This window comes from Otolemur garnettii, unplaced genomic scaffold, assembly GCF_000181295.1.
Source record: "Otolemur garnettii isolate 467f Iridium unplaced genomic scaffold, OtoGar3 scaffold00004, whole genome shotgun sequence".
NCBI lineage: Eukaryota > Metazoa > Chordata > Mammalia > Primates > Galagidae > Otolemur > Otolemur garnettii.
The window spans coordinates 23,858,434-23,880,542 of record NW_003852399.1 but is presented as its reverse complement, the minus strand read 5'-3'; the positions used below and the strand labels follow the sequence as shown (position 1 = coordinate 23,880,542).

At 43.4% G+C, this 22,109-nt stretch overlaps 1 protein-coding gene across 2 annotated transcripts; it reads left to right on the top strand.

Moving 5' to 3' along the window:
* The first annotated feature begins 889 nt into the window (after nucleotides 1-889).
* Nucleotides 890-1,537, top strand: LOC100956330 (ubiquitin-conjugating enzyme E2 variant 1-like). Of its 2 annotated transcripts, XM_012809945.2 has the most exons (2): nucleotides 894-1,063; nucleotides 1,190-1,385. In XM_012809945.2, exons 1-2 carry the CDS (start codon nucleotides 894-896, stop codon nucleotides 1,335-1,337), a joined length of 318 nt encoding a protein of 105 aa, XP_012665399.1. In that variant the 3' UTR covers nucleotides 1,338-1,385. The 2 variants fall into 2 exon arrangements, with proteins under 2 accessions (XP_003782476.1, XP_012665399.1); XM_003782428.2 differs by having other exon boundaries at nucleotides 890-1,537.
* The last annotated feature ends 20,572 nt before the right edge of the window (nucleotides 1,538-22,109 follow it).

Sequence of the window (22,109 nt, the reverse complement as noted above, 5' to 3'; positions counted from 1 at the left end):
TCAGTGAAGGGAAGGAAAGAAATGAATAAACAGTGAAAACATGGCACAAACACACAGAAGGGAAAAGGTTCAGAGGAGGTTAAGGTGCCAGAAGTAAATATTCAGCTGGGTGTCATTCATTCAATCATTGCCATTCAAAACTTGTGTTAGAGCTCTACAGCATGCCAGGCTCCTGCGGGAAATGACAGGTCCTACCTGCAGTTCACTCAGACAAATAAAGATGCACATGATGTGTTATGGGAGGACCCCTTCCTCAGTAGGCAGAGGGATCAGGGAACGCTTCTTGGAAGAGGCTTACGGGACCAGATGACAGTTAATCAGACCAACAGGAGGCCTTAGGCCAGGGAAGAGCATGAGCAAGGCGTGGGTCGCAGGGGAATGGGAGCCAATGAGGTGTTGGAGAGCAACATGCAATCAGGAAGAGCTGAGCCCTGAGCCTGGGCTGGAGGTCACAGAGAGGCCACCGTGGTCCTTACAGAGTTTGGATTTTGTCCTGAGGAACCACTGTAGGATCTCAGGGGGCTATGAACTCATCCAACACCAGCTTTCCAACCTCACTCTGCCAAACTCTGCCCAGCAGGATCTGGCATCTAGTTCTGTAGTGGAAGACCTTTCTCTACCAAACACAAAATGTTTTCAAATTCAGGTGGCAAAACCAAAGCAGAAATGTTCCACCAGAGTGAGGAAAACTTCCCCAGAGGATCTGCAGCTCTTACTCCCTGAGATCAACAGGCCCATTGTATTCCCCCAGCAGAGGGGTTATTGCTGCCACTTGCAGCCTGCTTCTGGTGTTAATGGACAAAGAGGATCCGGCCGCCAGTCACTGTCAGAGATGGGGACAGGCCCATCAAACTTTGTCAGAAAGCCCATGATTGGAGTGACAGCAACACAAGATGGCAGCCACCATGGGCTGGGGAGTAAAAGTCCCTGGCAATTTCCATCTGTCGGAAGAACTTGAAGAAGGTCAGACAGGAATGGGAGATGGCACAGTTAGCTGGGGTCTAGAAGATGACGAAGACATGACACTTACAAGATGGACAGGGATGATAATTGGGCCTCCAAGAACAATTTATGAAAACCGAATATACAGCCTTAAAATAGAATGTGGACCTAAATACCCAGAAGCACCCCCCTTTGTAAGATTTGTAACAAAAATTAATATGAATGGAGTTAATAGTTCTAATGGAGTGGTGGACCCAAGAGCCATATCAGTGCTAGCAAAATGGCAAAATTCATATAGCATCAAAGTTGTCCTGCAAGAGCTTCAGTACCTAATGATGTCTAAAGAAAATATGAAACTCCCTCAGCCACCTGCAGGACAGTGTTACAGCAATTAATCAAAAGGAAAACCACAGGCCCTTCCCCTCCCCCCCATTCAATTTAAGCATTCTTCATTTTCCACAGTAGTAAATTTTCTAGATACGTCTTGTAGACTTCAAAGTACTGGAAAAGAAGCTCCCATTCAAAGTCAATTTATCTTAAGATACTGTAAATGATACTAATTTTTTGTCCATTTGAAATATATAAGTTGTGCTATTAAAAAAAAAGAAAGAAAGCCGGTGATTCTGGAGAACAGTGAGAGTAGCCTCTCAAGACCGTTCTGTTCTTCCGTTTCCAAAATCACAGTTTTATACATGAAAGTTCAAAGTAAAAACCATGTTAATCTTCATCTTAAACAACAATAATCAACATAACCCAAGACCCCACCAAAATTTCTAATTTAAAAGTTAATCTTCTGAATCAATCTTCCTAAACTATTCAAAATAGGCTTCTTTAGGGTGGGAGCTAAATTTACAAAACAGTAAGAATGGGAGACAGGAAGTAAAGGTCACTTAGGACCTAAATGGACCAAACCAGCTGTGCCCTGTCCACCCTAGCATGACAGACTCCATCTTATTGTCACTACATGTGCTTCCACTGTGGTCTAGGCCACAGGTTTTTGTTTGTTGTTGTTTGTTTGTTTTTTGAGACAGCCTCAAGCTGTCCCCCTGGGTAGAGTGCCGTGGCATTACAGCTCACAGCAACCTCCAACTCCTGGGCTCAAGTGAGTCTCCTGCCTCAGCCTCCCAAGTAGCTGGGACCACAGGCACCTGCCACAACACCCGGCTATTTTTTGGTTGCAGCCATCATTGTTGTTTGGCGGCCCGGACTGGATTCAAACCCGCCACCTTAGGTGTATGTGGCTGACGCCTTAGCCAATTGAGCCACAGGCGCTGAGCCTAGGCCACAGGTTTTGATGGTACTGCACTCATTTCCTCAGCCACAGTGATTGGCTCAAGGTAACCTGGTTTCCTGCTGCACTTGAACCTGGGAGGAGGTGAGGCAGCTGCAGCTTCAGCGAGCCTCCAGTGACTGGCCTATGAATTTTGGCTCTAGTCAGTCTGGGCTGAATTTTCTATCAACCAACAGAAAACACAGAGCTATTATGAGCAGGATGCTGGGGAATCACATAAAATCACATGCCACAGAAGTGAGAGAACGTGCTCGTGTGCACTAGGAGGAAGTGCCATCTGACCTGAATGAGGAAGGCCCAGCAAGAGTTAACCAAAGATGGTCCAGGCAGACAGTGGCAAATCTGAGTTGTGTCCTGATGGCAGAATGGGAGAAATTTCAGAAGCCTTCAGGGCCTCTGTGCTCTAGTCCAGTGCTTCCCCAAACTTATGTTGGAAGAAAAATCTTTCAGAAGATGTTACTGGGTAGATGTGCAGAAGAAAACAGCCTCCTAAGAACAAAACTGCTCTAGTTTCTGTATTGCTGGTGCCTTTAATATGCTAACATGTACCCAACAAAGGAATCCTTTGTCTGCAGAGCACAAATGGAGGCTCTCTTTGTTAAAAGGTCTGGAAAGTTTAGGAAGTGCTCTTCAATGAGGTATGGAGTAATAAATGATTCAGTAACAGGTAAGTCCTGCCATCCTAAGTCTAATTGGTTACACTGTCATGAAAACAAATTACATGGAAATTTACCAGACAAAGAAGGTTTGGCCACCTGTCACTGTCAGCCAATATGCAGAGACCCAGATAGGTCCACCAAACTGTCAGAAGGCCAGCATTCTGGAGAACAGTGACAGTAGCCTCTCCAAGACTGTTCTGTTCTTCCATTTCCAAAATAATAGCTTATACATAAAGGTTCAAAGCAAAGACCACATTAACTCTTATTTTAAATAATAATACTTATTTTAAACAACAGTAATTGCCATAACCCATGTTCCGTAATAAACAGTAATTGATACTACCCATGACCCAAATTAATCTCCTAAATCAATTGCCCCAAAAACTTAAGATACACACTTTTATGTAAAAACTGAGTTAACAAAACAACAAGGATGGGAGACATGAGGCAAAGGTCCCTTAGGACGTAAACTGACCAGACCAGCTGTGTCATGTTGGACCTACCCTGCCTGACTCCATCTCATTTTCACTATCTGTGCTCTCAGTATCAAAAATGATAGAAGCACAATCTGTTGGGTTAACAATTTAAACAGATGGCTGTAGACTTTTCAATTGTTCCTGTATAATTCAGCCTTTCTCCATCTCACATAGGAGTGGCTCTAGCTCAGGCATTATTCTGTAGTTCATTGAAATGTTGCAGGAAAATGAGGCCTGATGGAGACAAAGAGCACCCAAACAACCATGTTTAAAAGAGGAAAGGCTTTATTTCAGCCATCGGAGCCATGGCAGACTAAAGTCCAAAAATGGCTGCACTCCCCAACTGGCTCTGTCTTTTCCCTTTTATCTTTAGCCAAGGGTTCCTGGTCCATGGGTACTCTTCTCATTGGTCAGTTTGAATCAAGCTGGAGAAGGCAGGTGTGGGCTTTTACAGAAGCAGAAGCAAGAATTAGTTTCAAGGTCCCAGGAAGTTAAGTTTCTACAAATTCCTAAGAGCTGAGTCACCATGGGGAGGACTTTGCAAGAGTGTCCTTGGGCTCCCATGAGAAGACTTTTGTTTTTTTATAGAGCTTTTATATATATATATATATTTTTTTTTTTTTTTTTTTTTTTTTTTCCAGTATCCTCTCTCAGGAATTCAATGTAGATGGCCTGGATCAGTGCAGTGTGGGCAGACAGCACTGTAGTGGCTGGGTTAGTGGAAACCTTGCAGAGATGAGCCCATTTTTATTGTCATGCCATAGGCACTTCGTAGACTCAGCAAGAGATTGCCTGCATGGATAGGTGGCTTCAGAAACAGAAGTTGGAATTTAATCCTGGAGGAAGCCTTTGGGTGTTATTAACCAGGGGAGTGCAATGATCAAGTGTATTTTAGAAAGCTCATTCACAGGGAGAGAGAATTTGAAGTGAGGTCATTACTGGAGACAAAGAAACTATTTAGGAAGGGTTTTAGAAAAACTCCAACCATGTTTTCCTCTGCTTTCATACCGCAAGGATCATCAGCATAGAGACTGCCTTTGCCCTTGGACTTGATAGATTTGTTGGAGTGGCTCACAGAAGTCAGGGAAACATGTTGACCAGACTATTCTAAGGGATACAGATGAAGAGTTACTTAGGGCAAGTCATGCCAGAAGGGAGGGGGAAGCTTCCCTATCCTCCCCAGGGGCCACCCTCCAGGAACCCTTTGTGTTCAGCTATCTAGAAGCTCTCTGGACCCAGTCCTCTTGGGTTTTTAAGGGCCATGTTGCCTCCAGTGTCTGGGGAAGGACCTCTATGGACTGAGGGTCTTACAACCCATAGTCAGAAAGGGAGGGGAATATTAGAGCCCTGCCTTGAAGCAGGTGAAATGAGGGAAGGAACAGGTTAGAGATATTCTGTTTCTTGAGACTCAACACACCCAATGTTACAATAAGAGACTGTTACAAGGGCTATGGGAGTTACATGCCAGGAACCATGCATGAAAACCAGTATATTTTAATATATTATAACACCATAGGGAACTATTTCTGCATGAGGGAGAAATAATTTAGGGGCTAAACTAGGGAAATGACAATAGGAAGGGAGGGAGGGCACGGCCTGAGAAGTATCTAGGAGGTAGAATTGATGGATTTGGCTCCATTGTGGATTCTAGAAGCTGGGTGGGTGCTCAGGGGAGTGAAGGACGACCCATGACATCCAGCTTTAGCAAAGGAGTGAAGGACTGAGGCCAATGGTCCCCAGGCAGCTTGATATAGTGGGAACAATGCATAATAGAACTCGTATTGAATCCTGGCTCTGTCAACTACTTAGTACTATGGCCTTCTACAAGTAAGTTAATGTCTTGGAGCCTTACTTTCTTTATCTGAAAATGGGACACTAATACCCTCTTTTCTTTCATGTATATAGTGACCAGCTTCTAGTCTGTGTGTAAGAAGTGGGAGTTATGGCTACTGCAATAGAGAGCACGGAAGGAAAAATCACTTTGCAAAGGAAAATTAGTTTCTTTTTAGAAACTTTTTGCTTGAGGTGACTTAGGAAGCCACATGGAGGGCATGAGGTATATTGACATAGAACTCAGGAGAAAGATCTGGACTGGATGGAGATCTGGGGACCACCATCCTTTAGGAACGAGATCAAGGCAAGGAAGTCCATGAGAACAACCAGAGAGAGTGTGGAGAGAGAGGAGAGCCTAAGAGAGGGTCTTGGGGACATCAGTATTTAGCAGCTGGAGATGGGAGGCATTGTTTTGGATCTTGTAGTACTGAGGAATAATTCAGTGGCCCTAAAAACAAGGCCACTTTAAGAGAGTCTTTGTGACCCTGGCCTATCTCAGCAGGGATTCCAGCTTCCTCAAATCTTTCCAGGCAGCTTTGGGGTTCCTGGTCAGAAGGTACAGTACTTAGTGCCCAGGAGTCTATTTGGCTCTGAGGGCCCTAAGGCCCTTCTGAGGAAAAGGGGCCTCTCCACAGCCCCTCAACATTCTCTCCACTTAACCCCACACTCTGGCTACCCCTGGTGGGATGAGGGGTGGGGTCTGCCCTCAGGGCAACTAACCAGCCAACTCCTCCCCCAACTCCGCTCAGGGTCCTGCACTGGAGCCTCTCCCTCTCTCCTGTATGGGCATTTAGACTCCAGTACACTCAGAGGGAGCCCATAACTGGATGCAGGTGGGGGTGCATTCTTTTCCCAGCTCCTTCTTTGTCCCTCCTACAAAGTCTCCTGACAGCTCACCTTATGGATACTCCAAGCACTTCTAAATTTCTGGTAAACACAGTTTGTGTGAGCAAAATTTCATTCCAGCACAGTGTGGCTCTAGGGCTCCTGGCCTGGACTGACCAGGGCTCATGCTGTGCTAGGATAGGACACAGGCAGCACCCAAGCTAAGTCAGTCCCTACCTTCCTGGCACTAGAGGGTGCTATCTTGTTTAGCTATTTTCTTAGTTTTGTTTTAGCCTTTGAATGGATGGGTCTGCTGCATTTATATTTCTCAGAGTGGACAGTAAAAAGTACAGAAATACAATTGTAGAAAGGAAGGCCGGGTCTGTGTAACCAGTTGTCCAGTTTTCCCTCTGGAGGGAGGGAGTCCCCAGGCTCAAGCCCTGGTATTGACCTGGAATGGGACTCAGGAATCTGCATTTTAGTAAGCATTTGAATGATAGCATTCTTAAGGCTGGACTTGGAGAACAACAAATAGACTTTTTTGTTTCCTTTTCCTATCTTTCCCTTAACATGTGTCTGCTGACGCTCACTCATGGTGGCATTGTCTCTCCTGCACCTGCTGATCTCTGAGCGTGGAAATGTATGGCTTATCTCTGGGTTGCACTCTTTAGGGAAGATTGGCACCTACTTCTTCCAAGAGCCAGAGGGCACTGCTAACTTGGAACCACTTAGAGGTCTTCCAGTGTTCTGGCTTAATGAAAGACTCTTAGGTTTGGCTCCCTCCCTCACTATAGGCCCAGTAGTTGTTATCTGGATCATGGCACTTCTACCGTAATTGCTCTTAGGGTAGCTCTGTTCCTCCCTGCTCACTCTGCTTCCAGATCTGATTTCTACTTATCAGTAGAAAGGAGGCCCTCGGTGATTTCTTTTTTATGGCAAGGAGGCCCTTGGTGATTTCTTTTCTTTTCTACAATCCCCACATTGTGTCAGTAAACACACTTTATCCAGAGGTGTAATACTAGTGTGTATGTTGTAGTTGTTTTGCAGTAGAAAGACCCACTAGCATATCTGGTCCAACATGCTACCAGTGGAATGTGGTAGTGTAAGTGTTTTGTTTTTTTTTTTTTAATGTAGATGTTCTTATGTCTATGAGATAAAGTATAACACATCTATTATGGGAGAGTTATTCATGAAGCATATGCAGTTTGGCATTCTACACTGTAGGAGTGTAAGTGCTAGTGTGTTGCATTGTGCTCTGCTCTGAATGTCTATTTGAGGCCCAATAAGAAAAAAAAGGGCCATGACAAATACAACAATTCCACTTGTATCTGCACCTACCTTTTGGCTCACTCTTGTTTCAGTGAAAAAGCTGTCTCTCCTGTTTCAAAGCCCAGCTCCACACTGTGGGTTTTGGATCCCATCCTTCTAATCCTCTTAAGGACCTTGCTCCATTGAAATCCTCCCTCTGCTGCACCATCAATTTCTCCTTCTCAGGCAGACAGTTCCCATCTCAATGAGTTATATTTCCCAACTTTAAAAATCCCACACTTGACCCATCCTACAAGAAGTCACTTTTTAACTCCCCTTTAGAACAACAACAAAAAGAACCAAATCCCTCCGTCACCTCTTCATTTTCCATTTGAATTTGTTTTTATTTGCTTTCTATTTTTAGCAAAGTCACTCACTCACACTTTATTATTATTTTAATTTGCATAAATTTTAAAGACTCAAGTGGTTCTATAAGATTTGCTAGGAAAAATAGCAGTCCCCTGTTCAGCTTCCCCCATCAGAGACAACTACATATAACTCTTTTAGCTGCATTTTCTTCTTGGCACTCAGCTCCCTGTTTCTAGATAAAATGCTAGTATTGTTGTACTCTTGATCCCTTAGTTGTGAGCAGTATCTGCTGACTTTCTCTTCCCACAGCACACACACATAGACTCTTCCCATCCTACCCTCCCTGTATGGTTACATCATAATTTTGCTTGGTTCAACACTTAATGTTTACTTATTTTGATTATATGGTGATACTGAGACCTAAGCCATGTAGTAAACCTAGACTAATTTTTCTTTCGGATACAACTTTTAGTTTTCCTTAGAAATAACTTTTATTTATTTATTTTTTAAACAGAGTCTCACTATGTCGTCCTTGGTAGAGTGCTGTGACGTTACCGCTCACAGCACCCTCCATCTCTTGGGCTTAAGCGATTCTCTTGCCTCAGCCTCCCAAGTAGCTGGGACTACAGGCACTCACCACAATGCCAGGCTATTTTTTGGTTGTAGTTGTCACTGTTGTTTGGCAGACCTGGGTTGGGTTCGAACCTGCCAGCTCCGGTGTATGTGGCTGGCACCCTAGCAGTTGAGCTACAGGTGCCGAGCCAGGAATAACTTTTTTATTTGCTTAGTTTTCTGTTGTACTAATTACCAGTTCAATTTCAAGCTGCCACCCTTTAACTCTCTTCTGAAAATGTCTACATTTATGCTATCAGTTTTATCCTGTTTAAGAAATCTCTTTCAGAGCTTCTGACTTTCTCCAGTTTGGGCCTTCTCCAGTCTTCCCTCCAAACCTGGTGTAGCACTGTCTCATCCTCCAGACAATCATCCTGGAGATTCCCTTCATCTTTTTCCAGCTCCCCCTCCCCCTTGGCTCCAAACCTTTCCAGCTCCCCTCCTGCTTGGCTCCAAACCTTTCTTTCCTATTTTAGGTGTTTAGTAACTCTTCCAGTTACTTCCTGAGAAATGTATATGAGGTAAAATTTTGAGACCTAGCAAATAAAATTCTGACTTTTCACTTAATTGATGGTTGGGCTGTAATAAAACATCTAGGTTTAAAATAGTTTATTCAGAATTTTAAAGGCCATGTTCCACTGTGTTCTCACTTCCAGTATTGTGATTGAGAAGTCTAAAAAACGTGATGATTCTTTTCTTAAATTAAAAAAAATTATTTTAAAGATGGGATCTTGCTGTGCTGCCCAGGCTGCATTTGAACTCTTGGGCTCAAGGGATTCTCCTACCTCTGCTTCCAAGGTAGCTGGAACTACAGGTACCTACCACCATACCTGGCCGGCATTCTGATTCTTAACCTCTGTGTTTGAACTATTTTTCTCTTTGGAAACCTCTAAGATCTTCTCTTCGCTCCTAGTGTTCTGAAATTTTATGTTGGTATGCTTTAGGGAAGGTTTACATTCACCAATTTTTGACAGTTCAATTCTAGATAACTTTTCTTTAATTATTTCATCAATGATTTCCTCCCCTTTGTGTTCTCTTACCTCTTTCTGGAGTTTCTATTATTTGGGCATTGGACCTCTTTGCTTGATCCTTTGATTTTTTTTTTTTCTATATTCTCACTCTTTGATTTTTGGCTTTTTTAAAACCTCAGTTTTATTTTTCTAGCCCTTCTATTAAGTTTCTCACTTCCACCATCATATATGTATTTTTTAAGGGCTTTTTCTTATTGCTGTTGATTGTTCTCCAAGGTCCTATGTTACCTGCATTCTGTTCTTTTTATGGCTGCAATATTTCCTTTAATCTCTTTGAGGATATTAAATATAGTTTTGGGGAGTTTTCATTCTCTCGTATAGTCTATGTTCTCCAAGTAGCTCTTTTACCTTAAAAGCTTTCTTCACATATACTTTAATGCTTGTGGTCCACTTATTTAGAATTTTGACTGAATACTTGACAATGGAGACCAAAGAGCTGATTAGAAGCCTTGTTCACATGAGTGGAATGAAGTCTCAGGAGTGTCACAGTAGGGCAACCTGGCTCAACTATTTCCTCGGGTAGCCCTGATGTAAGTATCTTTCAGGCCTTTCCTCTGGGCTGGTTAGATTTCTAAGAGAATCTTCCCTGAAGGTGAGGAGGGGGCAGAAGCCTGAGTGTCTCAACACAAGAAAGCCTGCAGCCTCTTACTCTTCCTACCTGGTACCCTAGTCAACAGATTCATTAGTCTTTTCCAGAGGATAAATCCGTTCTCTGCCAGGATAGGGGAAGGGCAGTTAAAAGACTTTTGGGAGTAGGATAAAAGTTCTGCAATATAATTACTATTTAAATTGCTTTCAGCCCATTCTCCTTATTTTAATGCCAATTCCTACACGTTTGTCTTACCTTCCCCTTTAAAGTTTACTGGTGCCACCAATTCCTGAGCCTCTGAAGGATTTTGAGGTGCAAATAGTGTTGGTTTTAAGTTTCCGCCTTACTGATTTAAGATTCTGCTTTCTTCAGTCTGCTAAATAGTTAAAACTTATCCGAGTGGTTTCCAGCTTTCAGAATTTTCTGGCTGTTTTGCCCTCTCCCCTTCTTCCCATCCTTATGAATTTAGGTTGAAGACAGTCACTTTGGGGGCGATTTGTGGGGTCTAACGACTCATTAACCCACTCACTCTGGCTCTGACTCCAGCCCTGCATTCTTGTCACTCTTCCCAAGTTCACCAGTGACCATCATGTTCTCAAATCCAATGGGCTGTTTTCATCCTCTACTCACACCCCTCAATCAAAAGGGCACTCTCTTCCAGATAGATTGTCTTCTTCTTTTTTTTCTTTTTAAGAGACAGAATCTCACTCTATAGCCCTCCGTAGAGTGCTGTGGCATCACATTTCACAGCAACCTCCAACTCCTGGGCTTAGGCGATTCTCTTGCCTCAGCCTCTCTAGTAGCTGGGACTACAGGCACCCGCAATAATGCCTGGCTAATTTTTTGTTGCAGTTTGGCTGAGGCCGGGTTTGAACCTGCCACTCTCGGTATATGGGGCCAGTGCCCTACCCACAGGACCACAGGTGCCTCCTGATAGATTGTCTTCTTTTGGCTTCTGTGACACCACATTTTTTTTTTTTTAATTTTTGCTTTCAATTTCGGCTGGCTTTCACTCATCTTAGTTTGAGGGTTTTTTTTTTTTTATCTGTTTTTTTCTTTCTTCCTTTAGCCATTCTCTTGCTGTTTGCCTCCCAAGAGGCAATGCCCGGCTTTTTTTTTTTTAGAGACAGGATCTCACTCTGGCTCATGCTGGTCTTATGTTGGTCTTATGCTGGTCTCAAACCTCTAGAGCTCAGGCGATCCACCAGCCTCAGTTTCCCACAGCACTGGGACAACAGGCGTGAGCCACCACGCCCGGCCGTGACACCACATCTTTTTAGTTTGTCTCCTATTTCTCTGATTTCTTCTTCCGTTTTTGTTTACAAGTTCATTTTCTTCTACCAGTCCTCCATCCTTTTTTATCTCTAGGTACGCACAACTCTCTCCCTAAGGAGCCCCACATTTTGGTTCACAGCTCCCACACTGATTTTCTTTTAATTTCCTGTCTTCTCTGTCCAATTCTCTACTTGTCTCCCAGTCATATTTAACTCAAAGTATCCAAAACATAAATCTTGATATTTTTCTTCCTAATTTATTACTTATTAAGTCTTTCTTACCTACCCAAGATACACAAGCAAAAATCAGATAGTCATTCTTGTTTTCTCCCTTTTTCTTACTCCTGACAGCCAAATGATCAGCAGACTTTCTTGACTCTGCCTCCATAATGTGCCCCAAATTTATCCATTTTCTCTTTCTTCATTGCTAGCACCTTAGTTTAGAAACCACAGCCGTCTTTTGCCTGGTCGATTGCAACAATCTCCAAACTGATCTCCCTACTTTTTTTCTTGACTGCCTAAAATCGGTTCTCCATATAAATGATCTTTTAAAAACTGAAAACCAGATTATTCCCTTTTCTGATAAAAATACGTTTCCTTGCTCTTAACAAAATCCAAACTTGTTACCATGGCTTTTCTGCTGGGCACCCTTGTTATTTCCCTGGTGCCACCACTTCTGGGTACCACAGTCTCCTGCTAGGACATGGAGCCCTAGAGTTGCCGCACACATCCCTCTCCTATTTTTGTACATGTTCCGTCTGGTTAGAAGAGTGCCAGGAGAGTGAAATTCCGTGCCCCAATGTTAAAGAGCTTTGAGTGAAATTATTTTCTAAGTTTTGTTTACAGCCTCCTCCTTTCTGTAGGATTTGGGCACAAGTTCATGGAGAAAGGGAATCTGCAGAGCAGGGGCACGGGTGGGGCGGGGAGTGAATGTGAGCATACAGAACCAGGCTGCACTGGGAACCTTCCCCCTTCTGACAGCTGAGGCCTTGCTCTGTGAGCAAGCCTGGTTTCCCTCTATCTTTCGAGCAAAAGGAGCCCACCTGAGCATTTGTCCAGGTATGTTTAGAGATATTTGAACAATTTTAGCTTTAACCTGTTCCCTGCCACCATCAACTGCTTTCCTTTAATTCTCTAATCACCACCTTTTTTCCTCTTAGAATATATAAATAGTACATGCAGACCCCATATTATAAATGAGATAGGGTCTTTAGGTTTGTTCCTAACTTGACTTTTTTTGTTTGTTTGTTTTTTGTTGAGACAGACTCTTACTATGTCACCTTCCACAGAGTGCCACGGCGTCACAGTCATAGCAACCTCAAACTGTTGGGCTTAAGTGATTCTCTTGCCTCAGCCTCCCAGGTAGCTGGGACTACAGGTGCTCGCCATAATGCCCGGGTATTTTTTGGTTCTAGTTCTCATTGTTGTTTGGCAGGCCTGGGATGGATTCGAACCTGCCACCTCCAGTGTATGTAGCTGGTGCCCTGGCCATTGAGCTATAGGCACAGAGCCTGTTCATAACTTGAACTTGCATTTAAGTCTGAGCAGGTACATTTACCTATTACCTGTCATAGCCTCCATTCATAAGTGTGAGTTATATGTAAGTCAGATGTTTGTAACTTGGGGACTGCCTGTACACTGTTCTCTCTAATATAGGCTTATTTAGTAAGGAGTTCTATTCTTTCTTAAGGTGCTTTGATAAAAGTGAAAATACCTGCTTTCTGACCTGAGTGATAGCAGCAGTTCATTGCAAGCTGGTAGCTGAGAATTTGAAATGTGTATCAGCTAATTCAACCTTATGAAAGAAGTATCAGGAGATAATTTAAACATTCTACCAGCCCACACATAATTTTTACTAGCTCATCTCTCCCCAGTGCTGCCAGGATAACACCCCTTGCAACATAAATAATAAACAAAATCCAATTACCATTCTCATATTCATGGCTTGTTCCTGGATTTGCTCATATGACTGTTTATGAGGGAGTTCTAAACTGTGGAGGGTGTATTTTTCACCCTATTTTCAGTAACTGTTCTATTTTCTGAATTCTGAATAGGATTACTCACAGCCTAGACACTGCTTGGAACTGGAAAATTTCTCTCAAGCCCTTAATAATTCCTTTCCTCGGCTCAGCGCCTGTGGCTCAGGCGGCTAAGGCGCCAGCCACATACACCTAAGGTGGCGGGTTCGAATCCCCAGCCCAGGCCCGCCAAACAACAATGACGGCTGCAACCAAAAAATGGCCGGGCGTTGTGGCGGGCGCCTGTAGTCCCAGCTACTTGGGAGGCTGAGGCAGGAGACTCGCTTGAGCCCAGGAGTTAGAGGTTGCTGTGAGCGTGATGCCATGGCACTCTACCCAGGGGGATAGCTTGAGGCTCCGTCTCAAAAAAAAAAAATAATAATTCCTTTCCTCCCATAAACTGCAGGAGAGAGCATGAAGCTTTCCCACAGAGGGGTTGTCCTTTAAAAGGACCTCACATTCTCCACCTGGGCCTGTGACATAAGTTGCTCCTTAGACACTTGCCGGTAGCAAGTCCCACGGGGACAATTCTAAAATGGGAGATTGGCATTGGGACCAAGAGCATGGACTTTGGTGTCAGGTAACCTGGGTTTAAATCCTATGTTCAGCGTTTGTGGATGACATTAGACAAATCACTTAACCATACTAAATCTCAGTGTTCTCATTATGAAAATGGAGCTCTTAATGGTACCTCCTAGCATGACCTTGATGGTTACATGAGATAATCTATATTCAAAGTGCTTATCATACAGGGTCTAGGACAGTGGTTCTCAACCTGTGGGTCGTGACCCCTTTGGGGGTTGAACAACCCTTTCACAGGGGTCGCCCAAGACCATCCTACATATCAGATATTTACATTACGATTCATAACAGTAGCAAAATTACAGTTATGAAGTACCAATGAAAATAATTTTGTGGTTGGGTGTCACCACAACATGAGGAACTATGTTAAAGGGTCGTGGCATTAGGAAGGTTGAGAACCACTGGTCTAGGACATGCAAGCGCTCCATAAATATTAGCTTTTATTTGTCACTGGAGTTAGGAAGGAGGAGAGGACTGTTGCCTCCTTCTGAATATACTTGTTCCCAGCCTGAGAAATCTGCCCTTGTGCACCAAATATGCATCTGAGTCATTGTATCAGAAAGGGTGCTCTCGCAGGGATGGACACCCCCGTGTCTCCACTCAGTTTACACACTTGCCTCTGGGTGCAAAATGCAGCTTCTTCTGTGCAGAAACTAGAAACCCTGCCTGTGAGTTCTGCCTCTCTGGCTAGAAGTGGAGACGCAGAGAGAGAGAGGCCTTCACTCTTCCAGAGCCCCGTCGGGGTGCCTTAGCTTATCTCTATCCTTTGTCTTGCTCTGAAGATGCTAGGACTTCAAGGACATGTCAGTGGGCACGTAAGGTCAGTTTTGCAATGTCAAAGGCAGGACAGAAAGAAGGCTGTCCCAGCTAGTCAAGGAGAAAGAATCATACAAATAAAACATTTTTAAAGATTAAAATCCTGGCTACCATCTGGTGAACACTTGCTGCGTGTTAAACATTCTCCATGTACTACCTCCCTCCAAACACTGTGAAGGAGGTATTATGGTTATTTGAACGCAGGCTTATTTGAGGGAAAAAAATGCAATAATCATTCTAATACTTAATTTAATTACCTCCCAATTCAGGCAGAGCTGAATCAACCCACCCCACCAGGTAGTATACGAGAAACTTCATGCATGGGGACAACTTTGCCTTTAACATGGCCCACGAGCCACCTAGGCTGCTTTTGCGTCAGCTCCTGAGCTGAAGGTAGCTCAGTGTTTTTGCTGGATAATTACGATAAAAGACCTGATTGTCCGTCCTGCTCGTTTTTTCCCCCTTTCCTCTATTTACTATAATCAGGAAGTCATGTTTTTCATTGTACTCCTCTGTTGACTGAAGATTAGCCAGAAGCAAATGGAGCCTTTTTCCACATTCATGCAATGGGGACAGGATTGAGAGGTGGCCTGACTTCCTGGGTCTCATCTGCTCTCTTCTATATCTGTATCTAATCTGACAAAAGCATCAACCATAACAGCAGCAACCAACATGGCCTTCATGGAGTAAATGACTGCGGTTGCTCTCCCTTATCTGGGAAATGGTGAGAAAAAGTTGCCATCTGCTCCCCTGAGATTTGCTGTGGTATGGTACAATTAACAGTCTGCCCCATCCTAACAAACAATAGAATAAATTTAAAAAGGACTTGTTTTCTGCTCTTACTCAATAGGCAGGACACATTTTGCAAAGGGAAATGAATAAGATAGACCATATCTCTTTGATTATTGGAGGTCCAGGTTAGTTATGATATAGTTAAGCAAATAGCAAACAAAAAATGTTCCAAATGTGCTTTCTTTCCTTTCAGGGAAAGAATCTCAATTATCTGGCCTACTTTGTGCTACCTGAACATTTCTGACAACCTTCCAGAGCCCCAGGAAACAGTGTGCCTCCATGCTCTAGGCCACAGACAGGGGTGAAGAGAACATTCTGATCCACTCCTCCAGCTCTGCCTTAGAAACCCAACTCCTGGGCTCCTGGCATGGGAAACTAGCAATCTTCTGCCAAAAGCATTGGCCAAAATCTGTTCTATTTCAGTTCAGTTCTTCTCTTTTCAGGTTATATTCTTAGAGGCGCCTGCTGATTCCCACGTTACCCCTAAGATTCACTCACTGCCATGGTCTGAATGTGTGTATTGTCCCAAAATTCATAGGTGGAAATTTAATCCCCAATGTGATAATGTTAAGAGGTGGGACTTTTGGGGAAGTAAGAATGGAGCCCTCATGCATGGCATTAGAACCTTATGAAGAGACTGCAGGGAGATAACTAGCCCTTCCATCTCTGCTGCCCTGTGAAAACACGGGGTGTGACCCTTTTGACCTTCTGCCATGTGAGGACTTAGCAAGGAGGTGCTATCTTGGAAGCAGAGAATAACCCTTCCCAGACACCAAATCCTGATCTTGGGCTTCCCAGACTTTGGAAATACGAGAAACAAATGTCTATTGTTTGTAAATTATCTTATTGTCTAAGTTATCTTGTTATAGCACCTGGAATGGACTAAGACACATGTTGTCAAAATATTCATCGAATAAAGGTGAAGATACCATCAGAGAGAGCTGATGCATGGAAATGGAACCATTGATCTTAATTGAAGCTGCAGAATGCACTGTTTTAGTCTATAGAAAATGCTCTTGCTTCAAGCTTGGAGGGAAGTTATGATCCACTTTTCTTTTTTTCCTAAAGAGAAGTAAGGGTCCATGTTTATGGACTAAGAGATCTAGGTTCTAATCTTTCTCTTCCTGACATTCATAGTAGCCTTTGACAAAATACTTAAACTTTCCTTGTTCCAGGCGAAGAGAAAGTACAGAGGACAGTCTCATTAACTTGCCCAGTGTAATGTTAGAAAAAGTAGATAATGATGACTATAAAGGTCTTTAAGAGTATATAATGCTATGTGGATCCTTTTATCAAAACCTACTCTGGGTTTTTAGAATTCTTTTTGGAAATTAGTCCTGTGAAATATGCCTTTCTGGATCCATACTTAATTCTAATTCAGTTTCCTTTTCTTCTAACTATTACAATCTACAATTTGAAGCTGTTCTGTCATTAAAACAAAACAAAACCAAACCCTATGTCAGGAGGTGGTCAACTATGGAAGTTGTACTGTATTTATTTTAAAGATTAGGGAAGGGAGAATGAATACCATGGTACTTGGCTCCATATTTAAATTTTATTTCCAATATAAATATTTTGCCTTAACATATCCAGTTCGTTCCTTTCTCTTTTTTTGCGCAAAATTCATTTTTTCACCTTCTAACTTCTTAAACTAAGTCAAAAGCTCATTCATCCTCTTGTTTTAATATTTCAGCTCTTCTTTCTTGTCTTCACTCTGTTTGAGATAATGTTTACCGCATCTGTCTGCATCACCTGAATTCCAGATGTACCATTTATTTCCTGGGGGACATAGCCATTCTTCAAAGGCAAGAGATGCAAGAATGGGCTCATGTCAAATGACACGTTGACTTTTCCCTGAGATGTGGGGAATGGAATCAGATTTTGTGTCTTAGAGTGCTAACTTAGGACTCTCCTCCTTTATAGTTAAATCATAATTTGTAGATCAGTGAAAACATGTCAGCTAGCCCACACTGGGGATCCGGAGGAGTGCTCGGTGGAAACTGCTTTAAGATTCTCCAGAGGCAGGGCACGGGGCCCAATCTTGGTGTGCTCACTGGATCTGGAGCTGTGGGGATATTTGCTGAAATTTGGCATTTAGAACTAAAGAAACTTACCTATAGTCTGCACCCCATTGGCCAGAATTATTACTACAATAGTTCTTCATTTGCACTACTTTTTCCCTAGGAAAAATTGGAGCTTGTAAGGCAGTGAATCTATCTTTACTCCTTCCCAGATGACTGGTTCTAAAGGCCTTCTATTCTGTCCTTACTGAAAGTCTCCTTTCTGTAGCTCACAATAGTTGGGCAGAGCCCAGTGATGCTTTGGGTCACAAAAATTGGACTTTGGAGGTGGTAGGTGGAAGTCCTAAAGCCCTCTGGCTCCAGTTCCTGTAGAAACTAGTCAGGGTGGTCCCTGCCACAGGGTGTCTGAAAGCCACAGATACGTTGAGAATCCCATTATGTAACAAACACCACTCTGCAATAGTTTTCACAGGCATAATTTACTTCATTTCTTTGGATGGCTTTGGCCAAGGCTTTCTAATTCCCTGTTGCGAGCCTCTCCTTTTACATGGATTCTTTGTTCATTGCTTTGAGACTTGATGGAAAATGAGGACTGATTCATGCCAGTGAAGTTACAGATTCTGAACAGGTGGTTTAAGATAATTTATTATATTTATTATAGTTTATATATTTACATTTAATTTATTACAATTCATTAAGTGTATTATTCCTAAAGGATTAGGAGACAGTTTAATCCCAACTAGAGAGTTGTAATTTAAGAAGAGCACAGAGCTGACAGTCAGAGGCCTAGAGTTCCATCAGTTCTACAAACTTTTCTGAGCTATGATTTCCTAGTTGGTAAAATCAAAGGACTGGGTCAGCTGCTCTGGAAGTTTTTCTGGGTTCAGAAATTCTCTGAACCTATTCTGTAAAAAAAATAGAATATTGCTCTGTCAGTAATGATTATGTAGTAATGGTGGGAAGGAATTTTATTTGCAGGAAGGTTGTTAGCAGTAATCTCATAAGAAAAGGAAAAGCATAGGAGGGAAAAGAAAAAAGATGACCATTTACCAAACTTCTGCAGTGCGCTAAGGAAATTCACAAACATTATCTCATCCAATAATTTCCAGGATTTCCTCCTCCTCCTCCTTCTTCTTTTTATTGTTGGGGATTCACAGAACCAGGCTACAATGATTGCTTTTGTTAGATAAGGACCCTCTTATATTTGTGTCCTGCCCCCAAAAGGTGTACCACACCCCTTCACCCCCTACCCCCTCCCTCCTTCCCTTTCTCAGCTCTCCCCATCCCCCAATATGATTTTATACTGAGATAACCCCAAAGACTCAACCACAAGACTCCTGGAAGTGATCAAAAAATACAGTCATGACTCAGGATATAAAATCAATGTCCATAAATCAGTAGCCTTTGTATATGCCAATAACAGCCAAGATGAGAAGGAAATCAAGAACACAATACCCTTCTCAGTAGCTCCAAAGAAAATGAAATACTTAGGAATACACCTCATAAAAAAGGTGAGCAACCTTTATAAAGAAAACTATGAACTCCTAAGAAAGGAAATAGTAGAGGATATTAACAAATGGAAGAACATACCATGCTCATGGCTAGGAAGAATCAACATTGTTAAAATGTCTATAGTTCCCAAAACAATCTACAGATTCAATACCATCCCTATTAAAATACCCACATTGTACTTTCAAGACTTGGAAAAAATAATTTTTCATTTCGTATGGAACCAACCCCCACCCCCACCCCGTGTAGCCAAGGCAATTCTTAGTAATAAAAACAAAGCTGGGAGCATCAGCCTACCAGACTTTAGGCTGTACTACAAGGCCATAGTGATCAAAACAGCATAGTATTGGCACAAAAATGAGACATAGACATTTGGAACCGAATAGGATTTCCTTCTTAAGAGAAAGAGGCCATTGTGGCTCCCTGGCCCCCAGGCTGTGATGAGAGAAACATTGACTGAGTGCTTTCTATGTGCTGGGCACTCTTCTAAGCATTTTACACAGACTGATGTAATTAATTACAATTCTCAATTACAGATGTGGAAACTGAGGCACAGAGTGGTTAAGTAACTTGCTCAAGGCCATCCATTTAAGTGGCAGAACCAAGATTCAAACTCAGACAGTCAGGCTCCAAAACCTTAACTCTCCATCACATCCTCACATTGCCTCTTGTCATTTATTCACTGAGCAGATATTTGATGAGCACCAACTCTACAAAGGTATGGAATTAATCCCTTCTGAGGATTCTAAGCTGAATGGGACAAAGTTCTTATCCTTGAGAAGCTTAAAATACACATAGCTATCATTTCAGAAATGTGCATGGAATGAGTAACCACATTCAACCTAAACTAGATGGTACTTGACAATCATCTCCTGCACTCTGGATATGTTCATAATTCCATTCAAATTAGTAGACAGTGGCTGGCAAGAGGGATCCCCACTCAGGGCCCCTGCTTCAGAGGCCCCACTTTGGTTCTCCAGCCCTGCTCAAGGATTCCAGGGACCATAGAATGAGTCCACTTGGAACCTGAATTCCAGCCCCTTCTAACCTCCCTGCTGGGTACTTGAGACCTTGAAATTCTCTTCTCCAAATGCCTAGGGCTTGAGTTACAAGTAAGCCCCAAGAAGGCAGATTGCATCACCCAGGCACAGACTCCTCAGCCAGAGGAACAGCCAGGACAGCTATCTGTGAGAGGGTAGTGTGGATAGAGCTTGGACTTGTGGTCCCACAAGGGCACATGCTCACAAGGACCCTTGGGGGGCAGGATTTCTGTGGGAGTGAAAAGAGAAGTGGGTAGCCCATCTCTGCCTGTACTAACATGATCAGTGCAAAATTCCAAAGATTCAGAGAATTGCACATTAGAACTTGACCTTTCAGGTTAAGACAACTTATCAAAGTGAGACGATAGAACATATTTTATTTAAGCTTGCTAACTTGGGTTGCAGCTTTTACAACATGGATACACCAGCATGTGGGTTTCCATCTATACTATTGCCCCGGCTCTTCAGGCCTGTCCATGCATATTGAATTAGTAGTTGCCTCATCTCAGCACTTTTTAGGGCTCCTTTACCATGGGGTTTCAAATTCCTGTGGCTGTTATCTCCACCCATCACTCCCTCTTCACTCAGCACTTTGGCTGGGAGACGACTGCCCACAGTCAAGGCACCTTGGCTTCTTGGGGGCCTTGGGGCAAACATCTCATGACAACCTTCTCCTCCATCAGCTCCCTTGCACCCAGCCTGAGTTCCATGGTCAGATTTCTATCCATTCCTTGCTCCTCTGTCTTTGCACATCACTTCCTCTCCACCACAGCTGCACCTGGGTAGCTGAGGAGTCTTCACTGTCGGCAGAATGAAGTCATCAGTCTCAACTGGGCTTACCCTGCACCGTAAGTCTTACAGCTTCACCTCCCAGTCTCTCCAATAATGGTTAGATCCTTCTCCACCCCCTCAAATCTCTGAAACCCCCTCTCTACCTCACTCTTAGTAGCTAATCTTGCTTCTTACATCTCAGAGAACATAAACCCCAGCCCTTTGGAAACCGCTCGATGTCTTGGTTCCAAATCTGCAAATCTCAGGGCAGCCTCACCACAGCGCCCTCCCAGGCCGGTCACTGTGGTGCAGGCAGAGTGCAGGCCAGGGTCCCGTACCCCTCCTGGCTCCGCACTCCACATCCTCAACCCCTCCTGCAGTCCTAAACATGCTCTAGTTTCTTCAGTTAGAAAAAACAAACTTCTTCCATGAACTTTCCCTCCAGCTGCTCTACTGTTGTCTGATTTTCTCCTGTCCTTCACTCTCCACTCCAGTGTGGCCTTTGCTCCCAACCTCCCACTAGAGCTGACCTCTCTGGTGTTGGGTCCCACTGTCCACTTTTTAGTCCCTGTGTTATGCAATCTGCATCATACACATGTGGCTGAAATTCTTCTGTCCTCAGGGTTTCATGCCATTCTCCTGGCTTTCTTCTGACTGTTAAGCCTCAGTTTCCTCTTCTGGCTCTTTTCTTTCTACTCAGTCTCTAAATGCTGAAGGCTCCCTGCCTTCATCCTTTTTTTTTTTTTTTTTGCAATTTCATCATTTAATCCCCTCCAGCTTTCTTCGAACACTGAAGTCAACCCTGGTTAGGTCAAGGAATTTAACCCAAAGTTGTCCCTGGACTGTGTTTAACTTTACTTTTTTTTTTTTGCAGTTTTTGGCTGGGGCTGGGTTTAAACCTGCCACCTCCAGCGTATGGGGCCGGTGCCCTACTCCTTTGAGCCACAGGAGCCCCTCTTTACTTTTCTTTTTGTTGAACACCCGCCGTCAGGTGCAGTGTTGGGCATCGCCTCCCCTTGCAACCTGGCTGAATTGCAGGAATAGTCCTTACTGGAAGCCTGTCCGGGCCTGCACATGTGCTGTATTACAGTTACAACTGATGCATCACAGAACGTTCAGAGGAGTCTGACACAGAAACCCCTGACAATCCTGCTGCACTAGCACCAGTTCCGTCCTATGTGCTCTGCTGGTCCTGTCTCTCCAGGGGAGTAATGTAAAACTGAGATCACTCAGAAATATATGCCCCTCTGTCCCCTGACTTCTGAGCTCAGCAGACTATGTGTCCTCCCATGTCACACATCCTTGGCTCTGATTTTCACGGCTGGAGGTGGCCTCTGACCAGAGTCAGCTCAGTCATCCCTCCACTGAAAGTTCCCAGTTTTCAGGTGTCATGAATGAAGGAGCAAAGAAT